Source organism: Rutilus rutilus, assembly GCF_951802725.1.
Source record: "Rutilus rutilus genome assembly, chromosome: 18".
Taxonomy (NCBI): domain Eukaryota; kingdom Metazoa; phylum Chordata; class Actinopteri; order Cypriniformes; family Leuciscidae; genus Rutilus; species Rutilus rutilus.
This window is the reverse complement of record NC_140231.1, coordinates 18,156,856-18,184,550: the sequence shown is the minus strand read 5'-3', so window position 1 is coordinate 18,184,550 and position 27,695 is coordinate 18,156,856. Positions and strand designations below refer to the sequence as shown.

At 38.2% G+C, this 27,695-nt stretch overlaps 2 protein-coding genes across 2 annotated transcripts; one reads left to right on the top strand and one right to left on the bottom strand.

Annotated features, from left to right (window-relative positions):
* Nucleotides 1-348: 348 nt before the first annotated feature.
* st14b (ST14 transmembrane serine protease matriptase b) lies at nt 349-17,352 on the bottom strand. The gene is made up of 19 exons (XM_084388122.1): nt 16,991-17,352; nt 16,026-16,188; nt 15,791-15,921; nt 15,593-15,663; nt 14,738-14,922; nt 14,535-14,570; nt 14,223-14,457; nt 13,947-14,089; nt 6,750-6,847; nt 6,532-6,638; nt 5,702-5,835; nt 5,503-5,607; nt 5,274-5,381; nt 5,068-5,184; nt 4,284-4,406; nt 3,620-3,803; nt 3,274-3,545; nt 1,444-1,580; nt 349-1,345 (listed from the first exon to the last, which is right to left on the bottom strand). The coding sequence occupies exons 1-19, from the start codon at nt 17,087-17,089 to the stop codon at nt 1,184-1,186; spliced, it is 2,610 nt and encodes an 869-aa protein (XP_084244248.1). The 5' UTR covers nt 17,090-17,352; the 3' UTR covers nt 349-1,183.
* A 7,901-nt stretch (nt 17,353-25,253) lies between these two features.
* Nucleotides 25,254-26,225, top strand: LOC311277738 (odorant receptor 131-2-like; the record flags this gene model as incomplete). Its single annotated transcript, XM_084388148.1, has 1 exon — nt 25,254-26,225. One exon carries the CDS (start codon nt 25,254-25,256, stop codon nt 26,223-26,225), a length of 972 nt encoding a protein of 323 aa, XP_084244274.1.
* Nucleotides 26,226-27,695: the final 1,470 nt, after the last annotated feature.

Genomic DNA, 27,695 nt, shown 5'->3' with positions numbered 1-27,695 from the left:
GCAAAATTAAGATTTTAAATTTTTATATCCTTATTTTTATCTTTATGTTGCACTGCACCTAGCGGCAAAGATGTAGCATCACGTACAAGCAAACATTTTCAGCCACATTTCTTCCCATTTAAAATGTAATGTATATATATATAGATCTATTATAATATATTGGGTTAACAAGTGGACAAAGCTCAGCTTTGACTTAATTGCTGTCTGAAGAAGATTAAAAAATGTATAATGTTATATTTTTTGTTAACCTTCAAATTTGCTATATGTATTTGATGCACTTGTATTCTTTTTCTAAACGTCTTTCTTTAAATGTAACCCCAAGTCCTGAATTCACAACATGACAAATAAGCAGATTAGAATTTCACTTTTAATTTTAAAGCATCGAGGCACATTATGGGAACGCCAATCCCCCAAGGAGGGCATTAACAAAAATAAAAATATGACATTATAACAAAATATTACAGATACACACAACAGTAAAACAAAGGTCATTATGTAAATAAAACAGCAAATGATTTTTTTAAATTGTCACACACACACACACACACACACACACACACACACACACACACACACACACACACACACACACACACACACACAATTAAAATGGCATTCAAGAAGGACATTAACTGTCGAGAATAAATGAATACTCTAAAATTGTTTCCTATTTTTTAGCCATAAAATACATTTGTGCACAGATCTGATTATGAAGACTGTTTGGTATGAAAAGAGATTATAAAGCTACAATGTAATACAAATAAAAACAAAGCACCGTCCATTGACATGTTACACCATCAATTACATTACAAAAATCCCTGAGAAGCACTCAAGTTTTAATGACTTAGCAAGGCAGCAAGAATACTTTTCCTCCACAGAAAGAGAAACACAGTTCATTTGAGCTAAAAAACAGCATAGTCCATATAGACAAAACTCTTTTAAGAGTGTAAACACATACAGAAACACAAAGGTAGATTAAGAAACTATGAGAGCTCCTTATTATGAAAAAACAAAACAGATCTTCATCAAAGAAAACTTTCTTGTGGACATCATGTGGGCTGATTATAAGAATCTTTATGGCTCTGGAAACATGACTTGACGAATATGAATGCCTTCATTTTTCCTCAATAACTTTCAATACAGGTTGTTAGGCTTTAGTCCATTTCTCGTCACCGTTGTGACACTAAACCCCTGTCATCTGCTTGATCCAGCTGCGGTATTCTGTGACCCGTGTGTAGACACCAGGCCTGTTCTTGCGACCGCAGCCATCTCCCCAACTCACCACTCCAGCAAGGAACATGCGCCCATTGCTCTCAGTGGAAGTCATTGGCCCACCTGAGTCACCCTGGCAGGGGAAAGAGAAATATTTTGTACAATATTGAGAAACAAGTTTATGACATGTATCTGAATGTGAAAAACAACAATAAAAACCTTTCATTTTACCTGACAGGCATCTACACCTCCACTCAATACACCTGCACAGATCATGCGTGGTGTTGTCCCATCATCCATCAGCTTGCTGCACACAGTGCTGTTAATAATGCGCACCTCTGCCTTCTGCAACACTGATGCAACATCATCTAGAGCAGGGAGAAGACACTTTCTTAGCTTACTAACTCATTTTTACATCACAATTTACATCATAATAACTCTTATTACATCATACTTTGTACTCAATGACATTCAGTATGTAAGTACGTTCTCTCATTATGTGGTTTGGACGAATATAGCAACACTACCAGTTTTACCAGTTTTGTTTTAGAGTTTAGACACACTTGACTAAATTTGTGTTATGTGCAAAAACAACAACAACAAAACGGCCTGTCTGGCAGTCGTGTCAGACTAAAGATTTTGGTTCAAATGCACTTCTAAGATTCAGCCATGATTCACTTATTTGCTCTGTAAAATAAACCCATTTTATATGTTGATTTATCTATTGTTATATTCAGACTACTGATATGACTGGATTTTTTAATTTCCTAAAAAAGTGTACGATTATTTTTTTTGTTTGTTGCCAAATTACAATAAATTTTTTCATAGAACATCAATGAAATTTTTTTTTTTTAATGCTTGAAATGAATTCTGTAGTATAAAGTATTAAGTATAAATTTGTGTCTATATCTTTTTTTTTTCTTTTTTTTTTGTAGTATAAAAATACTGTGAGGGATCTAAAATAAGATTGCAATACTCCCACACATCCATTTGTGTCATTCCATAGTTCTTTAGTTTTAAAATGACATTCAAAAAATTAATTTTACAATAAAGCAGGACAGAATCAAGCATGACATTACTGTAAATGTCCTGGAAAAATGAATACTTTAAAATTGTTTCCGGTCACACTTTAGAATAATGGTTCGTCATAAATAGATAACTAAGTGCAAAGTAATGCAGGACAAATGATTAGTACTACATTAACACATCAGCTATTACTATTAACCAATATGGAAACAAATATGGAAGATTAACTAATCAGTAAGTAATAGCAAATTTAGGACTGAGAAAGTTTTAGATAATCAATAATTACTGAAGGAGTTTAGCCTCATTAAGAACCAAAGAATTACCAATTAATTACCAATCACAACATTAACATCTGAGTCCTTCAACTGTGATGCATCAATAATAACTTAAGTATTACCTAGTCACCATAACATGTTTAATAATAGTCCAGATCACAAGTAGTTGGACAAATAGCTACAATGTAATACAAATAACTATTAGACTAATAATTTTCCATATTTCTGATGCCCTATTATTATTAAATTTGGCAAATATTAATAAAGAGTCTAAACTTTTGGTTATGAACACTACCGTTTAAACGTTTGGTGTCAGTAAGATATATATATTTTTTTTTCAATCAATACTTTTATTGTTCAAGGAAGCATCAAACTAATCAGTGTTTGTTACAAAGGTTTGTTTTTTAACTTTCTATTCATAAAAGAATCCTGAAAAAATCACTGTATCACAGTTTCCACAAAAATATTAAATATTACTGTTTTCAACATTGATAATAATATGTTTGTTGAGCATCAAATCAGCATATTCAAATAATTTCTGAAGGATCATGTGACACTGAAGACTAGAGTAATGCTGAAAATCAAGCTTTGCCTTCACAGAAATATATATAAATAGAAAACTGTTATTTTAAATTGTAATACTATTTCACAGTATATTACTGTATATTTGATCAAATAAATGCAGCCTTGGTGAGCATAAGAGACTTCTTTCAAAAACATTAAAAAAATATTATGGATTATATGTTGTTACACGACTTACCAATTTCCTCTCTCATCTTGCCCCAGCCAGTGATCCATACAGATTTGCCTGCTGGGAAGTCATGTGTGGCTTCAGGTAAGCAGACAGGCCAGATACTCTGGCTTAGAGTCACAGGGCTGTCCAACTCCATTAGAGCGATGTCATTGTCGTAGCTCATGGGATCGTACTGAGGGTGAGAAATGATGTGCTTCACACTTTTTAGGGTTGCCTTATTAGTCTCACCCTGGTTAATTAGGCCTAGATAGACTTCCCATTGGTCAGGCTGAGAATACCTAGCAAAAGAACAAACAATCAGTCAGGATCAGTGCAGGAGAGATGGAGAGGACCAAACAAGATGAGAACTCACTTGAACTTTTCAGTGTCCTGCACGCAGTGAGCAGCAGTGACAAGCCAGCGGTTACTGATAACAGTCGCCCCGCACACATGACCTTGTCTCTTCATGTGGAGGCTGACCTGCCAGGGCCATTCTCCCTCATTCGAGTCCTTTCCACCCACAATACGACTGGACTTGTAGGGCTTAGTCCCGCATTCTACAGTGAATCAGCAAATTTAACAAATATAAATACACATAATATTAATGGCATGTTTTTTTGCTGTTGAAGGGAGAACTATAAATATTAAGAACTATTAACATTGTTACTATTATCATTCAAAACTATTATCTATCATAAATGTACCATCGCATGAAGTATCAGAAATACATAACAGAGATCTTAACCTTCCAACAATTACAATGGTCAATTTTGACATACTGTAATCTTTTAAATTAATATTCAATTCATTTTAAACAAAATACAGAAAATATTAAATATAATAAACATGTCAGAGTTGAAAACTGTTGTGCTGCTTCGTACAGTGTTTTTGTGGAAACCGTGATAAATTTTTTTCAGGATTCTTTGATGAACAGATAGAAATCTTTTGTAACATTATAAAAGTCTTCAATGTCACTTTTGTGAACAACAAATCCCTCATGATTTCTCAGAGGAAAGAAAGAATAATTTTGAACTTACTACACTCTGCTTCATCCGAACCATCTGCACAGTCAGTTTCTCCATCACACATAGGGTTCAGCTTGCTAATGCATTGGTTGTTCTTGCACTTATAAGAGTGATCAGAGCAGCGAATAGCTATGGCTAGATATAAAAGAGAAGTAATTAAATCCAATAGTGTGACTGCTTATGTTGACAGCAGGTATAGTCAACCTCCAAGGTAAATTGTGCTGCTGATAAGAAACTAATTGTGAAATCATACGTAAGCAATAGAGGTATGCATACATAATAATATCATTAATTATGCACTCAAATTGAGGCCAAAAACAGAAAAGATGATAGGGAAAGTGTGCCACAAAAATCCTGAAAACTGAAGCCAAAGCATTTTGATCGCCCCCTAGTGGCTGGCTGTAGTCTAGATCATAAACCCCGCCCTCTCCATGTAATCGAATGGGACGCAAACCAAAAAAAAAAAATCCAATTACATTTAAAAAAAAAAATTCCCAAAGATGGTTTCTGTCATTTTAAGTAGTTCTTATCACGCTGAGGTATGCTCAAGTGTTCGCTTTACAAAAAAATTTGGTTTTAGTTTAGTCTTACGTCATGATTGACAGCTGTGTGTTTGTGATTGAGTCTGCGGGAGCGGGACTATGGGCGGGACCTTGATACCTCTGTACTGCGCAGACTCGGGCTCCGAATGACGTAATCAGCGCAACATGTCAACGACTAATTCTTCAACAACAGTGGCTTCATTTTTATGCGACAACAGGCAAAGAAATTGCCATTACTGAATGAAAGTTCTTACATTTCTCACACTGAGATTCATCTGAACCATCTCCACAGTCATTATAGCCATTACACTGCTTCTGTGTTGAAATGCAGCGACCATTTCGACATTTGAACTCTTGAGCTTTACAATTCCCTGCAGACAAAATCGAAAAAACAACCTGAAATCATCTCCATTACTCTTGCTCTGTAGTTCATGACTTTGAGAGCTGGTTTCATCCTTACCACAGTCTTCCTCATCAGTGCCATCTCCGCAATCATTCACCCCATCACAGAGCCAGAAACTGGGCTTGCAGAAGCCGTTCTTGCATTTGATTTGAGTCACATTACAGACTGCATGCATGGGTAAAGAAAGTAATGTAAAATCCCAAATGACACATTATTATAGTATTTCAAGAGCTTCTCTTTGTGAAAACAACTATAGAAAGACTGAGTACAAGTGGAATAAACTTACTGCAGCCCCTCTCATCACTCATATCTCCACAGTCATTGTAGCCATCACACTCTAGGTTAGTAGACACACACAGATCACTGTCACACTGGAACCTCCCAGGACAGGCTGTGGAAAGGTGATTGAGATATTTTTTCTCATGATGGACTGGCTTAGAACCTTGCGCTTTAAAATCAGCAGAAAACAATATGATTCTACTCACGATTAGTGGGTTCAAAGGCCTCAAACTCTGCAGAAAAGCCCTCACTCACGTAGGACAGGTCAGACTTCAATTTGACTGTTGCTTGGTTTGATTTGATAGTGTACACTGTTTTAGGTGGCTTCTCTCCGCATATTCTTATAAAACAAAGGAAAATAATAGAGTGTGCATTAACATTTAAAAGTTTGGGGTCGGTAAGATTTGTTATTATTTTTGAAAGAAGGCTCTTATTATACCCACCAAGGCTTCATTTATTTGATCAAAAATACAGCAAAAATGTAATGTTGTGGAGTATCATTACAATTTAAAATAATAGTTCTATTTAAATATATTTTAAAATGTAATTCATTCCTGTGACGACAACGCTGAATTTTCAGCATCATTACTCTAGTCTTCAGTGTCACATGATCTTTCAGAAATTATTCTAATATGCTGATTTGCTGCTCAAGAAACATTTCTTATTATTAATGTTGAAAACAGTTGTGCTGCTTAGTAAATTTATGAAAACCATGATACATTTTTTTCAGAATTATTTGATGAATAAAAAAGTTCAAAAGAACCGCATTTATCTGAAATAGAAATCTTCTGTTACATTATAAATGTCCTTACTGTCACTTTTGATCAATTTAATGTATCCTTGCTGAATGAAAGTATTAATTTATTTTAAAAGAAATTGTACTGAGCCCAAACTTTTGAGTAGGCCTAGTAGTGCATAAATTATCTACTTCTATATATTTAATAGTTAGTAACATCTAATCAGGTAAATTATGATTATTTTGAAGCAACAGATCTGTGTAAATAAAGCCTTTACAATGAAGAGACTTTTGTCTTACCTGTAATTTAACTCCAAGTAGTCTGTGGGACAGCTGATGGTGTCCTTTTCAGGGCTATGTATAGAGAACTTGTCAAACTTAATCTTGATATGCTTTCCTGGTGGAACCTGTGAGACAGAAGAACATTTAAGAACTTACAATATTGTGAGGAACTAATGTAAGAAACAGACCAATGATGAAGGAAAATGTAAGTGACATTGAGAACAAATCTATTTTACCTCAATGTTCCAGACACACTCAATCTGAGGTGGGTAATGGGAGGGATAGCCAGGTGATGTGAAGGTACCCCGAAGCCCTGTTAGTCTCCCTCCGCAGTCTAAAGAATGTGACAATTTACTTCACATAAATATTGGCCTTAGATTTGAAATTCTGTCATTTACTCACCATAATGTCGTTCCAAACCTGTATGACTTTCTTTCTTCCATGGAACACAAAACAAGAGATTTTGTGTGTGGTTTTTTTTTTTCCACAGAAGCAAGTCATTATCACGAATCAAGCCTCTGTGGTTCCTCCTACTCGCCACCAGAGGGCTCCCTCTCCCAAATATTGACATTATCCATTTAAACTCCATTTCCCATGATCCCATGCCTGGTACTGATTATCTGCACACCTGACACTCATTATTTGGACTATTTATTCAGTCTCTCTCCACTCAATTATTGTGATGTCTTGTTCTGCCCTGGCTGAAATTTCTGAGCGGTTTCCCTGTTTCCTCGTTATTGACCCTGGACTGTTTTCACCGTATCGACCCTTTGCCTATTGCCTTTGTGACTCTGCTTTGTTTGCCTGGATACTCGCTACTTTGTTTGTTGCCTGCCCTGAAACTCTGCCTGCCTTTTGACTACGTTTATGTTCAGCCTTGGATATCTCTTTTGCTGGTGTTTGACCCCTGCCTGTTTGTTCTACGTTTACTGCTGATAATAAATATAATGCACATGGATCTCAATGCCGCTGGCTCTTTGCCAAACACAGATCCAGCAGTTTTCTAGCTTCCTACAATGATTTTGTGAAGTGTTTGATCATCCAGAAGAGGAAAAGAATCCCGGTGTTCAGCTCTTAAATCTCCAGCAAGGAAGAAACACAGCTGCTGATTTTGCACTCGCTTTTCGCACGTTGGCAGCACAAATTGACTGGGTTGAAATCACTTTGAAGTTGCTGTATGAATCTTGGTCTGAATCTGGAGCTCCAATCTGAACTTGCATGTCGCGAAGAAGGAGCAACTTTGGACCAATTCATTAAGCTGGCCATCCGTGTTGACAATTTGATTCGATCACGCAGACCCACTAGAAATCTGGCTTATCACACCACCACATCTCCTGATGCGCACGATTCTGAACCCATGCAAATCGGTTTAACCCGTATCACTTCAGAGGAGAGAGAGCGACGCATTCAACAGAATCTTTGTCTGTATTGTGGTCAACCAGGACATCTAAAGGCATCCTGCCCCAAACGACCCCCTCTTCGCAACACTACTGCTGTAAATCCTTCAAGCTCTATCTTTCGCTCTTTATCATGTATAGAATTCTCAGTGATTTTAATGTTCTCTGGCAAATCTGTGATAACCATGGCCATGATTGATTCAGGAGCAGCGGGTCATTTTATTGACAGTGACTTTGCCAAGTCTAATCTTATTCCATTAATACCCTGTGAATCTTTGTTGGCAGTGGCGGCGCTAGATGGACGACCCCTGGGTGCAGGTCATGTCCATTACACCACCGGATATGTTATGCTGCAAACAGGATCCGTACACACTGAAACCATTCAGTTTTTCCTTATCCAGTCACCTAAACACCCCATAATTCTTGGACTTCCCTGGCTACAAGCACACAATCCACAGATTTCCTGGATTGATAGACAAATTACCCATTGGTCCGACAACTGTCAATGAAATTGTCTACAATCTGCTACTTCCATGCCTGTTTAAGCCGCTACTGCACATCTGGAACCCAATTCTGCTCCAAATCTTCCACCAGAATATATCAATCTTAAGGAAGCTTTCAGCAAGATCAAGGCATCTCAACTTCCACCTCATCGTTCCAGTGATTGTAGTATCGAACTCATTCTAGATTATACACACCCTAAAGGCCGCATCTTCCCTCTATCACAACCTGAATCAGAAACCATGAGGACATACATAGAGGAGAAATTGGCAAAGGGATTTATTCGACCGTCCACTTCTCCAGCCTCAGCCGGCTTCTTCTTTGTCAGTAAGAAGGATGGAGGGCTTCGCCCATGCATCTAGTACAGAGGGCTAAACGACATCACTGTCAAATATCGCTACCCTTTACCTCTAGTCCCAGCAGCCCTCGAACAACTTCGTACAGCGAAATATTTCACAAAACTTGATCTCCGAAACACCTACAATCTCATTCGAATTCAAGCGGGGGACGAATGGAAGACAGCTTTCTCTACTGCTACAGGGCACTATGAATATTTGGTTATGCCTTTCGGGCTGGCCAATAGTCCCTCTGTGTTCCAGGCATTCATTAAAGATACCTTCCGAGACATGCTAAACAGATGGGTCATCGTATACATTGATGACATTCTCATCTACTCAGACTCCCTCGAGGATCACGTCAAACACGTTTGCATGATCCTACAACGCTTAATATCTCATCAATTATATGCCAAGGCAGAGAAATGTGAGTTTCACCAAACTTCTGTGTCATTTCTTGGTTGCGAAATCAGCCCAGAGGGAGTTGCCATGAATGACAAGAAGGTGCAGGCAGTGTTGAAATGGCTACAACCCAACACGATCAAGGAGCTGCAACGATTTCTGGGGTTTGCTAACTTAGAGGCTTCCGTACAATCGCAGATCATTTGACATCCATGACCAAGAAAAGAGGACAAAGACTACTCTGGTCACCAGCAGCCGTACAGTCTTTTCATGACCTGAAAAAAAACATTTTACCAGTGCTCCTATATTGCACCATCCTGATCCCGAGTACGAGTTCATCATAGAGGTGGATGCATCCAACACTGGCATCAGTGCTGTTCTCTCTTAACGTCAGGGCACCCCTCCCAAAATGTTCCCTTGTGCTTATTTCTCATACAAGCTCACCACAACAGAACAGAACGTCTCGGTTACGTATGTAACCCTCGTTCCCTGAGTAGGGAACGGAGGCGTTACGTCGGATGACGACGAATGGGGTTTCGCTTAGAAAGCCTATCACCAGAGGCGGACAGAGTACACAGCTTCATTACTTGAGTAAAAGTACAGATACCCCTTGCTAAATTTTACTCAAGTACAAGTAAAAGTACTACAGACAGATGTCTACTTAAGTAAAAGTACTAAAGTACTTGTTTTTAAAAGTACTTGAGTATCAAGAGTACAAGAGTACATTTTCTAAATATTGCATTACTACTGCCACAGTGCTTACATTGGTAAACACAGCAAACACTTGAAGCGAAAACTATCATTAACTTGTTCAGAAAATTGAAATAGTCTGGTGAGGTGGGGCCACGTTTTTTTTCCCCCAGGATGGTAGGGGAAGACTCATGAATATTCATTAGGGAAGTCATCCCTGATTGGTCTGATGGCCTACCCCTAAACCTACCCGTCACTGGGGTTAAGACCAATCAGGGATGACTTCCCTAATGAATATTCATGAGTCTTCCCCTACCATCCTGGGAAAAAAAATACTCCCGGGATGGACCTGCTGCGTCTTCATCCATTGTTTCGTCCATGGTTTTGTCTCTTATCTAGATCTGATCATGGAGTTGACTTTGGCGGAAAGCTGAAGGTGATTGCTGATAGGCTGTCCCAATCAGTGGCACCTGCACAATCCAATCACGTTTGAGAGGGAAACAACAAATTGAGGGTTTCCGAGATGTTTCTTTTTTCCTTTTTTATTTCTTTTTTATTTAGAAGAAGTAACGGGTACTCACAGTTATGGATAGAAATGTAGTGGAGTAAAGAGTACAATATTTGCCTCTCAAATGTACTTGAGTAAAGTCATGAGTACTCCCCAAAAATTATACTCAAGTAAAGTACAGATCCCTCAAAATTGTACTTAAGTACTGTACTCAAGTAAATGTACTCCATTACTGTCCGGCTCTGCCTATCACCTTCGAGTATAGAAAACGAGCTAATGGCAATGAAATGCCATGGGTCTGCAGAATTTGCATAGCGTAACTCCGCCCCACCTCGTGGGTATATAAGGAAGTATGCCGGCAACATGCAGATATGTTTCTTCGCTGAGGAGCCGAGACTGAACTCAGGCGTTCCCAAAGGTACATCGGAAGTGGCAGGGAGACGCAACGTCTCCGTTCCCTACTCAGGGAACAAGGGTTACATACGTAACCGAGACGTTCCCTTTCATGGTCACTCCGAGTTACGTCGGATGACGACGAATGGGGTCCCCAGTCTAATCACGCCACCTCGGCTGTCTTCCAGTGCCCTGCATAAGTCTGAGCTCCCTGTCGTGAGACTAGCACGGACGAAGGAGTCCTACTTAACACAGGAATACCAAGGTACACTGGGAAGCATATCTCAGTGGAAATATGCAATTATGCCCAGCCCGAAGAGGCTTACAGTGGAAATACACATGTGGGACCCCCAGAGGGGGAACCATGCACATGGAGGCACCTAGCCAAGCGCGAAAGCTGCCGGTGGCATAACTGGCATTGATGTCAACTGTGCTGGAGGAACTCAGGGCTTATGAGGCTCACCTGAGGAAAATATCGCACGTATCCCGTCCGTGGAGAGGAATGGCGAGCAAGCGAAGACACCTGAGCAGAATCTAGTACCGGCTAGTTGAAGCGAGTACATGAGAAGAAACTGGCTCCACTCGGAGATTATAGAATCTCGCGAATGTGTTAGGTGTCACCCAGCCTGCAGCTCTACAAATGTCTGTTAGCGAGGCGCCATGCGCTAGAGCCCAAGAGGATGCCACACTCCGAGTGGAGTGGGCTGTCACACCAAGGGGGCATGGTCGACCTTGCTGCTGGTATGCCAAAGCAATGGCGTCCACTATCCAGTGAGACAACCTTTGCTTGGAGAGAGCCTTTCCCTTCAGCTTCCCACCATAACAGACAAAGAGCTGGTCTGAGGTCCTGAAACGCTTTCCATCATCCATCATCTCTCCCACCCTCATTCTTGCTCCAGTTCAATGGGATATCATGACAGAGTTAACAGAGGCTCAAAAATCAGATCCACCTCCACCAAACTGCCCACCCGACAGAACATATGTACCACCATCCTTCCGCAAAAGAATCACTCAATACGTCCATTCATCGCCCAGTTCTGGGCACCCTAGTATCACTGCCACTCTTCAACTACTCACAAACTTCTTTTGGTGGCTTTCCATACAGAAAGACACCATCTCCTTCATTCAGAACAGTCCGACATGCATCTCCAAATCCTCCAAGCAACTACCAGCCGGTCTACTACAACCATTACCCATCTCTCAACGTCCTTGGTCTCACATTGCCATAGACTTTGTCACTGATCTCCCTAACTCAAGTCACGAATCAAGCCTCTGTGGTTCCTCCTACTCGCCACCAGAGGGCTCCCTCTCCCAAATATTGACATTATTCATTTAAACTCCATTTTCCATGATCCCATGCCTGGTACTGATTATCTGCACACCTGACACTCATTATTTGGACTATTTATTCAGTCTCTCTCCACTTCATGATTGCGATGTCTTGTTTTGCCCTGGCTGACATTTCTGAGCGTTTTCCCTGTTTCCATTGTTTTCTCGTTATTGACCCTGGACTGTTTTCACCATATCGGTCCTTTGCCTATTGCCTTTGTGACTCTGCTTTGTTTGCGTGGGTACTCGCTACTTTGTTTGCTGCCTGCCCTGAAACTCTGCCTGCCTTTTGACTACGTTTGTGTTCAGCCTTGGATATCTCTTTTGCTGGTGTTTGACCCCTGCCTCTTTGTTCTATGTTTATTGCTGATAATAAATATACTGCACATGGATCTCAATGCCGCTGCTTCTTCATTACAGTCATACAGGTTTGGAATGGCATGAGGGTGAGTAAATAATGACAATTACAATTTTTGGGTGAACTATTCCTTTAACATTTTCCAAAACACCTGGCTTTGGCAGGTCACTTGCAATCAGGGGAGCACTAACGCACAATAATGACTGGACAACTTTCTGTAAAGTCATACAGAGCCGCTCTGCGCTGAACGCGAGTTCAGTAACTTTCGCGGTGCTGCTTTAGTCTCAATTTTAATTTCAGGAGGATTTAAATCTGGGGATGGAAAAACAGGAATCCCAATATTGCTTAAACGTGATAATTAAACATTAGAATGCTATGATTTAATTAATTAAACGAGAGCACTGCATGTTGCAAGTAAAAAACTTAGATTTTTTCTGTTATGCGTTCTACATGCTCGCACTTTAGTTTTAGAGCAGTTTGCAATCATCAAATAGCCCACATGTATCGAAGTGTCTATTTACACCAAATAACTTCAAAACTCTTTGTTTACACTAAGCGCAATAGGCCGCCTTGTCGTTAGAGACCATTAACTTCACCCACAGAAGTCTGGTTGGGCCAGACAAAATAATGCATTGTTAACGGTGTTAATAGTGTGGGGATAAGGCGCGTATTACACAATTTTTGATGCAAGTCGACCCGAGTTCGAATCTGCCTTTTACCGAACTCGCTCTACTTCCTTTTCCCATCACATATCATCACATATGAATTTTTTAATTTTTGAGTTTATATTATTTTTTTATGGCATTTTCTTTTCATATTACCTCCATATAACGCCTATAATAATATAGTGTTTATAAATGCAGCGCAGCTTTGTTTATGTAGCACCTATAATTCTGCTGTTCCACAAGTGCAATCTACTAGCAAAGAGTGAATTTGCACACACACCTATTTTTGACCCATATTTTTAGGCAGCACAGTGTTGTAGATGTTAGATGTGTATTGATTGCATTTTGTGCATTGATTTTTAGATGTGCATTTTTATCGGCCAACCCTAATGCTGTAGCCCAGGGGTTATCTTAAGGTACCCCTGCTTGCAAGTGTCCAGTTATTTTATAAAGAACTGCAATGCAACATGGTTTATATTAATATTAAAATGTTTGTCTGACCCGCGCAAATACAAAAGTAATGTCAGTTAATTTAGTTGTAACCTTTGAACAATAGTTTATGTATTAATGTTTCTCACAAACCACCAAAATTAATATTAGGAACAAAATTAAAATGTGTGTTTACATTTTTGTGACAGGGTTTTACTGACACGGCGCATATGGGTATATATGATGTTGCAAGTGACAATGATCTGAATTATACTATTCTCATAAGGAAAACTTTTTTTTTTTTTTTATATATAATGCAGTTTCATGGCAGACAAGAAATATTTATATCCAGTAAATTTGCCATTGGCAAATGTGTCAAAAAGGGAATTCTGGACCCTACACAGTTTATATATCATTAAACTCTACCTTGAAGTTTGGCTGGAATCTGGGAGTAAAATGCCCTGAAACCTGGGAAGTTTTTCTCTTCATTTGTAACCAGTGTAACCAGCATGACATTCCCAGAGGAGATGAAAATGAGCTTCTCATTTGGCAAGCGATATCCACATTTCCTGCATGAACACTGTTGTTAGATTCCACATATCACAAAGACAATGAAACCAAACATGCTTGTGCAATGTGACACTGCTCACACATGCGGTACTGTGTCATGGAGAGGATGACTGAAAGCGTATGAACACTTACTCCGTTATGACTTGCTTCTCTGATGGTGCTAATGAGTCATACACTTTGATGAAATCATTACGACAGTCTTTCTCCAGGTCTAGGACATCAAACTCTAGTCTGATCCTGTGCTCTGGGTCAGCCCGAATCTGCCACTCGGTGTACAGGTTGGGAGAGTAGGAGGAATCAGGAAACCCTGGAGACCGGATAATGTCTGTCTGGTTCTCATGGGCATGATGAGACCTCTTAATGGACTCTGAAAGACAGGACAAGTTCAATACTGAGATATGAACACATAAATAGATAAATGTAAGGAGCATATCTTTTACTCACGTTTGAGGTTTTTGCCAGCTAACCGAGCATCCACAGCTGTAATACACACCAAAATATATATGAATTTTGACTGTAAACAATTAAGACTGAATAGTGCTAGACTAAAATGAGACCCATATTTCTTTGAAGTTTCTGGTTAGATTGCAAGAGGTGACAGACTGAAACTATGCGGGTAATATGAAACCCTCTTCCAGTAGATTTACCTCCTGATGTCATGCCATCAATGATGAGGCTATTGTCAGTCCTGCGACCAAAACCACTCCGGCTTTTCCGTATATTTTCCACCCCATCCATGGATGCAATGGCCTCGTCCACAGCAGATAATTTGGACTCCCGCACATTAAACTCAGACAGGTAATATGCGATGATACCGTTATTACTGCCTTCACTATAGGGGAAGAAAATTGTATGAAACTTACCATACAAATCAATGCAAATAAACATGAATGAGATTCATAGTATGAAATGAGTCCGGCATATTCTGTGATGCCCTAATACATTTATAGCTTTGTTTCAAAAGAGATTTTGGGGTGGACTATTCAAGGTTGGCTGACAAATAACTTATTCATTTACTTGTCCATTGTCAATTAGCTTGACTTGATATTGAATATAAGGGGTGCTGTGATTGGTCACACTTAAATAGTCCTGCAGTGTGACAAACTAATTTTTAAGGCCAATTCACACCGCACAGACAAACACGTTTGTGGGTTTTGTTGGATCAGTGTTACCCCTGTCGGCGTCTGTTGTCGTTGGACGGGGTTTGTTTTCACCCAATTGAACGTTTTGAATCAGCGTTTGTCGAAGTCTGTTGGGGCAGTGTGAATATGAGTTATTTTTCATAAAATTCTAAATCCAATGGCAGACTTGTTTGTTGGTGTTTGTCTGTGCTGTGTGAGTTGGCCTTTAAAGAACAAATATTCCATGCTGTCTGTCAGTTAATATAAGGTCATCTGCATATATAATAACTATAGAAAAATGAAAAGAGTGAACTTTCTGATTGACCTTTCATGTCAACTAACCATCATTTCCTCTCATGAGTGTTAGAATTATTTAATTACCTGAAACCTTGCACACTGGATACGACATGGTACCTGGACAGCAAGGGCACTTGACCGTATATTGTTTTGAGCTGAAAGACAAGGTAGAATTATGCAAATTATTAAGATTATGAACTGAATATACCACTTCCTAGAAATAGCCATTGATGAAGTAGACAAAAAAAAAAAAAAGATTTCAAAGAAACATGATCAGCTCACCTGCTTTGAGACCTTTGAAGCCAGTTCTTTATATTCAGTACTGTTAGAGTTTTCATAAGCATCTGAGAACGTCTGACTGGAGATGGTCAAAGAACCACTAAACAACTTCTTCACCTTTCCAATTGGCCTGACTATAACAATAAACATGCTGGAGTTATTGTTTTATCAAAATCATTCAGATTTGCTGTTTATGGTGATAATAGCAGTGTGTTAGTTTACAGGTTAAATAACTCACAATGGAAATGCCACACTAGCACTCCAGTTACTAATGCAATGATGGCTAATGCTGTGGGTAGACCTATTGCCACAATCACCCTGGCCCTGCGCGATATCCTCTTCTGTAACTTCTTTGCATCCGATGCAGGAAGAAACAGCTCTGTCTGGTCCAAGCCACTGTCCTACAGAGAAATGTAAAATACACTTGTGCTTTTTGAGTTGGTTACATGTGACTGTTACGTATAGAATGAGTTAGCCTACTCTCTGTAACCCTGAGGACACACTGTACTGTACATGACTAAAATGCAATTTTGAACCACCCATGTGAAAACAGGCTATTCCTCTTAAGCAGTCCAATCTCACTGGTAGGAGTAGGCCTATATGGAGTAATATAGCAACTGTTTTCTAAATCCTGAACCAACACCTTTCTCATCAGCGTCAACAATCCACCCTAGTCAAGTATGCGTTGGCACGAGTGTGTGTCTGTGTGAGTCACGTGACTGAAGTGAATGCTTTTCTTAATTGAGGAAAAACAGGTTATTTTGATGGCAGTTTTTCGGTTAAACATCTTTAAATACATAATTATAGTATACTTATTTTTAAAATATTGGTGGAGGATACTGAAGAATTTTTTAAGTTCAAGCACAATGTAAACTTGAGACTGAAACTGCAATGACAATTTAACCATTGGTTTTAAGCTATAGAAACAGTGAAGCAAATCAAATTAGACAGGCATATACATTTAATACATAATACAATTACAGCTATAGTTATATGTATAGCCTATAGATATAATATACAAACTAAAATTGCCTATATCTTAATATAAATACCGAACAAATGAGGCTGTTAATTATGTAAATTTCAAACACAAACAGCACTGTACAAAGAGTCCCAGCAGTTGTTTCAGGCTAATGACACCTGAAACAACTGATAACACGAAACAAATAGCAGCCTAATAAAGATACTCAGTTTAAAACATACCGGAATTTTTTTTCCAGATTTGAGCGGGTCCTCCATGTCATTCGACGTATTTGTCAAATTGGCCGCTGTCAGTCCACTGTGTTGTCGTTCATGTGTCATGTTCACCTATAGCGAAACCCGCTGACACGCGCACGCAGGTGTCTGCTGGATTAACCAGAAACTAGCCCTCAATCCAGCCCTTTTTTTGCATGATCTTTTAGAATCGAGACGGTATAACCCTGTTGATTTTATTATTAATGTAGGTTTTGGATATGAAAAACAAACGTGTTTATTGTAAATCGTAAAGTTACACTTCGCACCCAGTTTCGAGCTGCAGGTGAGTCTCTCGCAACCATCCTGTGCTGTACTTCCTGCACGAGAACACAGGTGTGACGTGAGAAAACCAGGATATCTATAAATGCTTGATAAAATGCTTGGTAAACATGATAAGAAAAAACAACTATAAATTATTTGTTTGTTCATCTTTATCTCATAATTATGGGTAGGCTACTAGGGCTGACAAATGCAGTCAACACAAGAATTTGTTTAAAAAGACAAAAATGGAATGAGATTTTCAAGTTCAATAGATACGTCTGAAAAGTTAATTACCACAGTGACATGATGATGGACAGACTTTATACTTTATAAACACATAAGTAAAGAGACACAAGAGAGCAGCAAGAACACCCCAAAGATCATCATTAAAACCTTCTCATTAAAGCTCATTAAATATTTAAATCTTTGCCATTTTAGACCTCAGGCACTTGTCATCATTAAGTGGAAAAACAAGGCTTCTCTATCGGTCATGTCAGGAATCCCTTGATAATCAGTGTTAGGTAAATTGAGGATAAACTGGAACACAGAACAAGGAACAATTGTATTTTTATTAACTAACGTGAACAAAGATGAATAAATATTGTTGCAAGTCGTATTTCTCATTGTTAATGTTGGTTAATGCGTTAATGTTAAATAATGTGATCTTACTGTACACTCTCTAAGCCTCATGAGGTACCTTTTATAGGGTTTAATGTTCTATTATTTTGTAATTAACTACTATTATGTTTTAAAAGTAATGACTGTACACTTCTCAACACAGTGAAAGTTTCTTGACTAAATACTGTACATGCAGGTGACCAGGTGTGCTTGTGCTTTTGATCTAGCTTGAAAATATGATTCATTTATATAAATAATAAAAATAATTATAAGATATATATCAAATTATATAATTCTCTATATATGTGTGTTTATGCTGCATGAGTAAATATGATATATTTGCAATATATTACACATGCAGTACCATATCTGATCACATATTCATCTATGTGTTATGAAGTGTATTACTAAATCTAAAATTACATACATTATGATATATTAGTAAAATAGATTGTCACACATTTTTAAATATGTGAAAACCGGCAATTCCTTATTATTCAATATATTGTAATATATTAACGTATAACGTATCTGTATATTTTCAAATATACTGTTAAACCATTTAATATATTGATCATTAATATATAGGGAAATATGTTTTCTTTTCATAATAGGTCTACTGCCCCAGTGATGGATTTTGTAGGTTTTTTTTTTTTTTCTGAGAGTGTAAAGTCTTACCAAATATATTAAGTAAAACTGAAATCATAAATAGTTTATGAAATGTATACAGGTCTATATTTCAACAATGTTCAAACAAAATGTAATACTCAATGTAAGAATCAGGGGAACATGTTCCGTCTCTCTATCCATCCAGGGTTTCTTGGCCTGAAAAAGGTTGAGGACCCCTGAGCAACAGATTATGGGTAAATGTGTACAAACCACTGGCGACTGGTTGTTTATACATGTTTAATCTTTATTTTGTGTGTCTTTGTTTTGATGCGCTCACACTCAAAGATTGTTCTTCCCCAAGGAAGCCATGTTTTTACAAATACAACACACTTGATAGACAGAAGAATCATAAATTATTAATACATGTCATAATGAGGAGATCAGGGAGCAATTAAGGGCAGACTGGATTAACTGTGCCCATGCTGTTTTCTTTGCTTCTATCTTTATAAGTATATAATGTTATACTGTTATAAATATACTGTTTATATAACAGTATAGCTGCTGTAAAAGCAACACAATGTTCCCCCTATAACTTTACCAAAAGCCCAGCCAAAGTTCTCAATCATGCCATTAATTAATACAAAAAGATGTAGCATTTATATTTATTTATTTATTTATTTATTTATAAATCCAAATATCAGTCTCCTAATATTAATATGGCAGCATTTATTGTCTGCATGGAACTAGTGTGTTGGACAACCTTCTAAATTAGATAATACTATTTTTAACTATTCATTAAATGTATAAATAATAACTTGGCCTGTGACATATGTGCTTTAAATTCTTAATTTGTTTTCTTATATGGTTTTGTAAGGGGATTTACAGTCAAAGACCCAGAACCAGATATAATGAAAGAAGACCCGGAGTCAGAATTATAATCAATTAAAGAAAAGTTTTACTGAAGATAGTTTGCAGAAGTCAGCTTAAGACTCACAAGGAGTTTGTAGGCCTCACCACTTACAGTTACAAAGATCATAGCAGTTATACCCTACACCAAGGTCTAAGCTATGTCCTTGCTTCAGGTTGAATGATTCTGATTGGCAAAAAAAAATCAATAAACATAGCAATTTTCCACACATAAACAGATAGACTGGAACATATCTCCATCGATTATGCAGCTGACACTCGGACCCTGAAGTTAGGCACGTTGTGACCTTCCAGGTCACAGATTAAGGTTGCTGGGCGCCAACATGTCCAGAACAACAACTCAGTCAATCTCCAATCATGCCAGTGGCTCCTTAACCTGTAACCAAGAAGACTAACACAACCTTTCTCAAAAAAAAAAAAAAAAAGAGTCCATATTTCATTTCTGGAAGCCGGGCTAAATGAGCAAGCACTGTTACTGCATTCAGATATCAAAAACTGACATTAGAGAATATAGAAAATAACTTTTCAGTAATCACACTGGTAACTTCTATAACAAAGTAAAATCTCATAAGCCTAAAGAAGTCATTCAACTCATGTGATGTTTAGAAGGAAAAATATTGATTAATACCTTGATTATAATTACTCATTAGATTTACATTGAAGCAGCATTGGATTTCAAAATCCATACCCTTCAGTTTATTTCCATGTTATTTTTTTTTCTTTTATTCGCCATACAGCACATGTTCATGTCATGCTATCCACCTTCTTTTTAATGTAAGAACTAGGCTATTCGTAAACTGAATGTGTCCGGCTTCTGGTGTCATTCACTTTCAGTTATTTGTAGCGGTATAAAACGGCCCATTTTGCTGCTTGATATTGCAATCTGGTATTTCTAACCATATTATTGTAACGTATGTCGTAATTATAAACACACTGGTTTGTAGTGCAAACTTTTCACTCGCTTTCACTCCATCCCTCTCTTACTCACAGTGGAGCAGAGAGAAGGTTGATGTCTGACTTGTTCAGAAGAAAGACAACACGTTTGGCGGAGCTGAGGGAGGGAGAAGCCACGGTCGAGGCTTGGCCTGTGGAACCAGGGTGACGAGTGACTCAGACGGAGCCAATGGTAGTGGAGACCCAGGCAGAGCTGAAAAGCTGACGGGACCAGGCAACATCGAAGGTCCGCAGTGACAAGCAACCGAGGTGGAGCCAGGATGCCGGAGGACTGAGGCGAAGGCGGAGCGACCGAGGACCAAGGCTGGAGGGAAGGAGGAGCCTGCCAGAGCCAAAGGGGTAGAGGGATGAAAAGCAGCTGAAGGCACGGGAGTTTGGGGAGCCAGCAGAGCACCGACTGAGCAGGAGGGATGAGGAAGCCTGGAAGAGTAGTAGGGACGACAGTCCCGGGTGGAGACAAGGGGGCGAGGAGCTAAGGTGGAGCAGATTGCTCAACAGGCCAAGGTGGAGTTACAAGCCTGGAGGGTCTGGGCGGAGCTATGTGGTCGACGATCCAAGACTAAGCTAGCGAACACTCAGATTGAGGCGAGTCACTGGTGACCAGGGCAGGAGCCAAAGGGCTAAGGAGAGGCAGTGCAGGTGGGGATGAACAGGCAGGCTTAACAGGGTCACACAAGACAGGCATAAAATTCATGAATGACACTCTTGGCTGATGTGGAACAGGCAGGATTTTCTGGAACGACGCTTGGCCAACTCAGAACAGGCAGAGGCGGTGGGAGAGGGAGGCAGGGTAGTAACACAGACATTAATAATAAGGTGCTGAGTGATGAAACAGGCTCAGTGCACAGGGAAACAGGCATGACACACTCACTTTCAAAGTCAGCGCTTCTCCATCAGCCGCTGTAGACGGGTTTGGACTCTACATCAAGCCCTCATATTCCACCAGTAATCCCTATTGAACAGTAGTTGTAGCAGGCTAACGCATCTGGTCAGACGTTATGTCGGGCTCGGGCTCTGGGACAATCCTTAGCTCAGTTCATGATGCTGGCACTCCAATAGTAGCAGGATCCAGCTCTGTGCCTGTGGTGGGCACAGGTTTCACTGTCGCTGGGCTGATGGCTGGGGCTGGCATGCTGATTTCCTCCTCGCCCTCGCAGATTGTGAATGGGGAACCATTGTGGAGGAGTACCCATTCCACATACTCCTTAAAATTTCCCAGAGGCTCATCTCCAGACGGGCACACCTGGGTCTTTTCATTCAGGCCCGCCCAGAAAAACACACGCAGGTGGAAAAGATGTTACAAATCCAGGAAATCCCTCATGTGTGCCTCTAGGCCTAGGGACTGGTTCCCCTGAATCTGACTGCAGCTAGATCCATGCTTTTGGGTCAGTTCTTCTGTAGTGGTAAGGCTGCAATAAAGTTGATGAAATGGATCTAATCGCAGCAGTCAAAGTTTTATTTAACACAGAACTCAAGGTATTCAGAAAACACAGGAACAAAACAACCAAACCTAAAGCGATGAGAACTGACAAAGACCTGAAGGAAAGAGAGTTTAAATAGACAAACCAATCAATGAAATTAATAACAGGTATAACTGATGATCAACTAATGAAAAAAATCATGGAAACCAACTGAAAACTATAGGTCACAGAACTAAACAAGTGCTAAACCCATACAAAACAGAGGCAATCCCAGATGATCCCTAGTGTGGCCCTTGTTCAAATATTTCTTCTGCTTTTGTTCAGGCAAAGTGAGACCCTCTGTTATTGTACATTGACAATAAGAGATATTTGAACTGTAAAAAATTTACTGTAAAATTTACAGCAACTTACTGGCAATTTTGGTTGCCAGTAAGCCTGTAAGTTTTACAAGAGTACTGTAAAACATCAACTACAATTTAACAGTAAAAATACAGCACTAACAAATTGCTGTAAAATTTACAGCAACTTACTGGCAATTCTGGTTGCCAGTAAGTCTGTACATTTTACAAGAGTACTGTAAATCATAAACTACAATTATACTGTAAAATTATACAGCACACCTGTAAAAGCATCAAAACAAGAGCAGCTGTGAATTTACAGTTCTTTAATGTAATCTTTACAGTATGTTACTGTTATTAATAATGTACTGAATTAAAACCTGAGATAACTCTTTTCATTTGAGGAAATTGATTGGTCAATTGCCATTAAATATTTATACTGTGAGATTATTTCATTTGAATCCACTAAGAAAAAGACTTTATGAGCTAACTAGAAACATCAATTTAACAAAATCCTACTAGTGATCATCATCACACATGAATGAGTTGAAGAACTTAAAAACGTCATCAATGCATCAGCAACTACACAGTCACTGCCTTTAAATAAAGCAACATGCAGCATAACATCAGTGTTTTTCTGCTCATCCTGAACTGAAGCACAGGCTCTACTCTTCAGGACAATGGTGACAAACAAAACTCAACAGAAACCCTTTAAATCCCAACAGATCATTAAACACTAACAGATCTCCACTATAGCATTATGTGCAAAAACACATAAAATCACACAAAGCAAATCACAGAATTGTACTTTTTTGTTTAGTAAATTTGACAGTGAGATTTTACTGTAAACAACTGACTTCACAGCTTTAGATGAAATCAACTGAAGAGAAAAGAAGACTTGACTTTATTTTTGTCATAATCAGACTTAATGAGAAATAACTGAGGTTTAGATGTTGATGATGTATTGACAATATTTCATTTGAAGTTACCATGATCGTGATTAGTGCTTTCTTTAGTTGGGCTCTTGACTCTTTATTTCTTTAACATTCGTGTTTGTTTAGCTGCTATAACCATGTCTTAAGACAAACTTATGGCAATAAAAGCCAAGGAAATGTCACGACACACATGAGGGAGACAGTAGATCCAAGTGCAGTGAGATATTTATTGGGTAATCCGTGAAACGAAATCCAGTCCAGGCAAGTGTCAAATACCATACAAGCAATCTAAACGAGAACAATGAACACAAGGAACAAGCAGGAACAAACCAAGAAGTGTGAGACATAACAAGGACTCCGTAACAAACACTAACACAGACAGGGCATATATACACAAAGAACTAACAAGGTGATAGGAACCAGCTGAGTGCAATAATCAGATAAGTGACAGAACAGAATGCTGGGAAATGTAGTCTAATGTGAATGACACCGTGAGAACGAGGACCTCTAGTGAACCCCAGGGAAATTAAAGATTTTAAATCTTCAATAAATTAAAGATTTATTGATTAAATTAAATTAAATTATTGACTATTGTACTCATATGTGTCCTTTTGGTTCATGGACTGTTGTTTTCAAATGTTGCAGAAGTACTAATGCATTAACGCTCTGCTCACTCTAAAATATGGCATGTTGTAATAAACAGGTTTCATAAATTCATAAATTTTTCCACTATTTTTCAGGTTTGACTAAATGATTGTTGTGTCTTAAACCTGTTAATGCCCTCAAGCAATTCCTAGAGCAAACTATCAGATCAACCTATTCTCTGACAAAAATATGTTTAAGACTAAAAGCGTCAGTGATGTACACACATGTATAATTTCAAATTTCAATATTTTTCGGTTTAATTTTCATGCTTTCTTTTTAATTAATTTTATATTTATAAAACATTCAATGGTTATTGGCAAGTTTCTGCATGTCTGGCTTCTGAAACTACACATTGTCATTTGCACAAGGGGGAAAAAGACAGATAATAAAATATTGTGAAAATAGAATGTCACTTAAACAGGTATAGAAGTGCTATAGAAAAAAAACTCAACACCTCATTAGAATTCTATAAAAAAAAATCTATATAATCTTTATAATATTTGCAGACGTGTTTTGCACTTTTACACTTTGGACTGTTAAAGAAAGACTTTTTGTTTTTTTGTAACTATAAACAAAACATATGAATTTTACAGTGATCCTAAAATAGTTCAGCATTAATTTGTTGAATATTTAATTTTCTGTCTGTAGAGTTGAGCTTGCTCACGATACATTCTCCAAACAAACCTGTATAATGTCCATTTGTTGCTCTTTTTAATGTATTTTATTGAATTTAAGAGGGATGACAACATTATACCAGCAGAGAGGGTCTTACATTTCTGTTGAATATGTCTGGTATAGGGACTGTGAACATTGTATAGTAACAGCCTCTGGATTCTTCAAATGTAGGCCCAGCTAGCCCACCTATTTAAATCTGAATGCATCAGAGATTTTCATAATTTCAACTACAAATAGTCTCTTAAATTGTTACCGCTTATTGCAATAAAGCTAAGACAAGAAAGTGCCGTTCACATTAACATGGACTATGCTGGCCGCGCATGCGGTCAGTACGGGCCTCTCTCCTCACCTTCTGTTACTTTAGTAATCCCACCACACACACGTGCACTCTTTAAAAATGTGGAAGAATGTCGCTTAGCATTTAGCTGCATGATCACATGAAGCACTTTCTCAGATAAAAGAAAAAAAGTGGGGTTCTATTTTTTTTCTATTAAACTTTTCCCTCATTTTATTGGTTATACAAAATGACTAAATTAGTTTTGGATAAAAAAAGGGCTCCCTCCCACGCAATGGCATGTACATACCCATGTGGTTCTGTCTGCCTCTGTTTAACATCTATATAAGTTCAGGAGCAGTGTTTGTGTTTGTGGGATCTGCAGCTGGAGCAGATGGAAGGTTGATGTCTGCATTATTCACTGTAGAAAGACAACACGTTTGTGTAAGAGGTCTGTTGTGTCCTATGCAAACTTTTGATCAACAGACAGAAAAAGTTTGCTTTAAACTACATTGATCATTAGTATAAATTGTTCAAATAAGTCTTGTTTCACTGTTTTTTGTCTTTCAGCTTATGGCGGGGTCCAATGGCACAGCTGGGGATGTGTCTTTCACTTATCAGCAAATCTTTAATCAAGACATGGATGCTGGGCTCAGTACTAAAACTGCAGTGGCTGTGTTAACATCTCTGTTCTTTGTTTTTGTAAACTGTGTGATGCTCTTTGCTCTAGGAAGCAAGCGCGTATTCCATGAGACGTCGCGCTACATTCTTTTTGGTCACATGCTTATGAATGACTCTGTGCTTTTGCTGGTCTCAATCTTAATGTATGCAGTGGCTCAGTGTTTCCTTCCAATACCCACATCCATATGCACTCTGTTAGTTTTTATCTCCCACTGCACTTTCCGTAACGCTCCTCTGACTCTCGCACTGATGTCTCTGGAGCGGTACGTGGCAATCTGCTTCCCTCTGAGACACTGCAACATCACCACACCAAAAAGGACTGGAATCGCCTTAGGAATCATCTGGTTCCTTAGTTCTATAAATATTATAACAGACATTATTTTTGTTTTAACTGTCAAGCCCAATTATTTAGCCGGTATTATATTTTGTACATTAGAAAAATTGTTTCTATTCAAATGGCAGCTGGATAAATATCAAGCGTTTGATGTTCTTTATTTTGTGTCGGTTGCTGTGATCATCATTTTCACGTACATTAGCATTATGATCACAGCCAGGTCTGTTTCCTCTGATAAAGATTCATCTAAAAAAGCCCTCAGAACGGTTCTGTTGCACTTGATTCAGCTGGGACTGTGTCTCACCTCTTTCCTGTATATCACAATAGAAAGAACACTGTACATGATGACTGGAACTAACTCTTCTCTCTTCATAAATCTCAGATATCTAAATTTTCTTATTATTCTCATTATACCACGTTGTCTGAGTCCTCTGATCTATGGTATGAGAGATGAAGCCGTGTGGCCCTTGTTCAAATATTTTTTCTGCTATCGTTCAGGAAAAGTAAAGCCCTCGATTAATGTACATTAACTCTATGGTTGTGGCTCACAAGTTGCAAAAACCTTATATAGGCTATAGCCTTATATATTAATAATTGCAATATTTAAACTTGTTCACCAAACTCTCAGATGAAACTATCTGGCAAAATATTTTTAAGACTGATATCTGGGTGAGTGATATATCTGTGCATATTTTAACATAATTAGCATATTAATTTATATTAGGGCTTCACAATATATTGAAATTATCGAAATATCGCAAATGTATATATCGCAATAGCTTGCAATAACTGGGGTCATGATCAAAAGACAAAGAGAAAATCACTCACTGCTCTTGGCTGAATAACTTTTGTAGCTTTAATAAGAATCAGTATATTTAATTCATACAGTGAAAACTAAGCAGTGTTTATTTTTTTACATTTGATTCAGTTTCTGTTGTTAAACCTAATTTAGGCCTACCTGAAACCCTAAACCCTGTGGTATACATTGATGTTAATGATGTTAAAATAACACTGCTGTTCACTTTCAGAAGTTGTAGGGATGTTTTCTCGTCACAAAATGAATTAAGATAATTTAAGCTTATTTTACACACTTTAAGCATTATCGTATCGCATATCAAATATCGCATTATTTAATGAGTTATCGCATTTTTCTTCAATATCGTGCAGCCCTAATTTATATATGCATGTATTTATTCTTTTAATTTGTAATGCTTTCATTTTATTTATATTCTAAAATAGAAGCTATTATTGACAAGTTTCTGACAAGTGTCTCCTAACCAGGGACTAAAGGATAAACATTAAAAAAATTATCTGTTAACACCTCACCAAGAATTCTATATAAATTTCCATATAATTATAATTAAATTATGCATTTGTACACTTTTGGACTGTTAAAGGAAGTCTTTTCAAGGCTTTTTGTATCTACAAACAACATTTATGTATAGCTCATTATGCATGTAAATAAACCACCCTTACATGAGCTTGTGTAATGTTTATTCAATTATTAAGAGATATACAGTGATCCTAGAAATAGTTCAGCATTAATTTGTTTGCTTGATCACAATATACTCTATGAACAAATGTATAATGTCCATTTGTTGCTCTTTATAATGTATTTTTCTTCTATTATATCTCACATTTATTATCTTATTATATGTACATACTACTAAGAGACAGATTGCTCCTACCAGACCTATGACAAGAAGGGATTTTTTGTATAATTTTTAAAGATACTTATAGATAAATCACTTTTTAGTACAACATTTGTGCAATCTGGCCTCAAAATTAAAGTGAAAGGCTTCATTGAGCTCTGCGTCTATTTTTAAACAGGGAATGAAGTTCTGCTTCTTGGTGTTGTTGCTATGGGAGACGCCATCAGCGTGACCGGTGTCTGGAGCATGTGTAAACACACCAGTGTACAAAACCTTACTCCGTCTCTGCGGGACAGGCCTCAGCCTAGAGCGCTAAGAGCAGAGCGCTATACACCAGTGGTTTTCAAA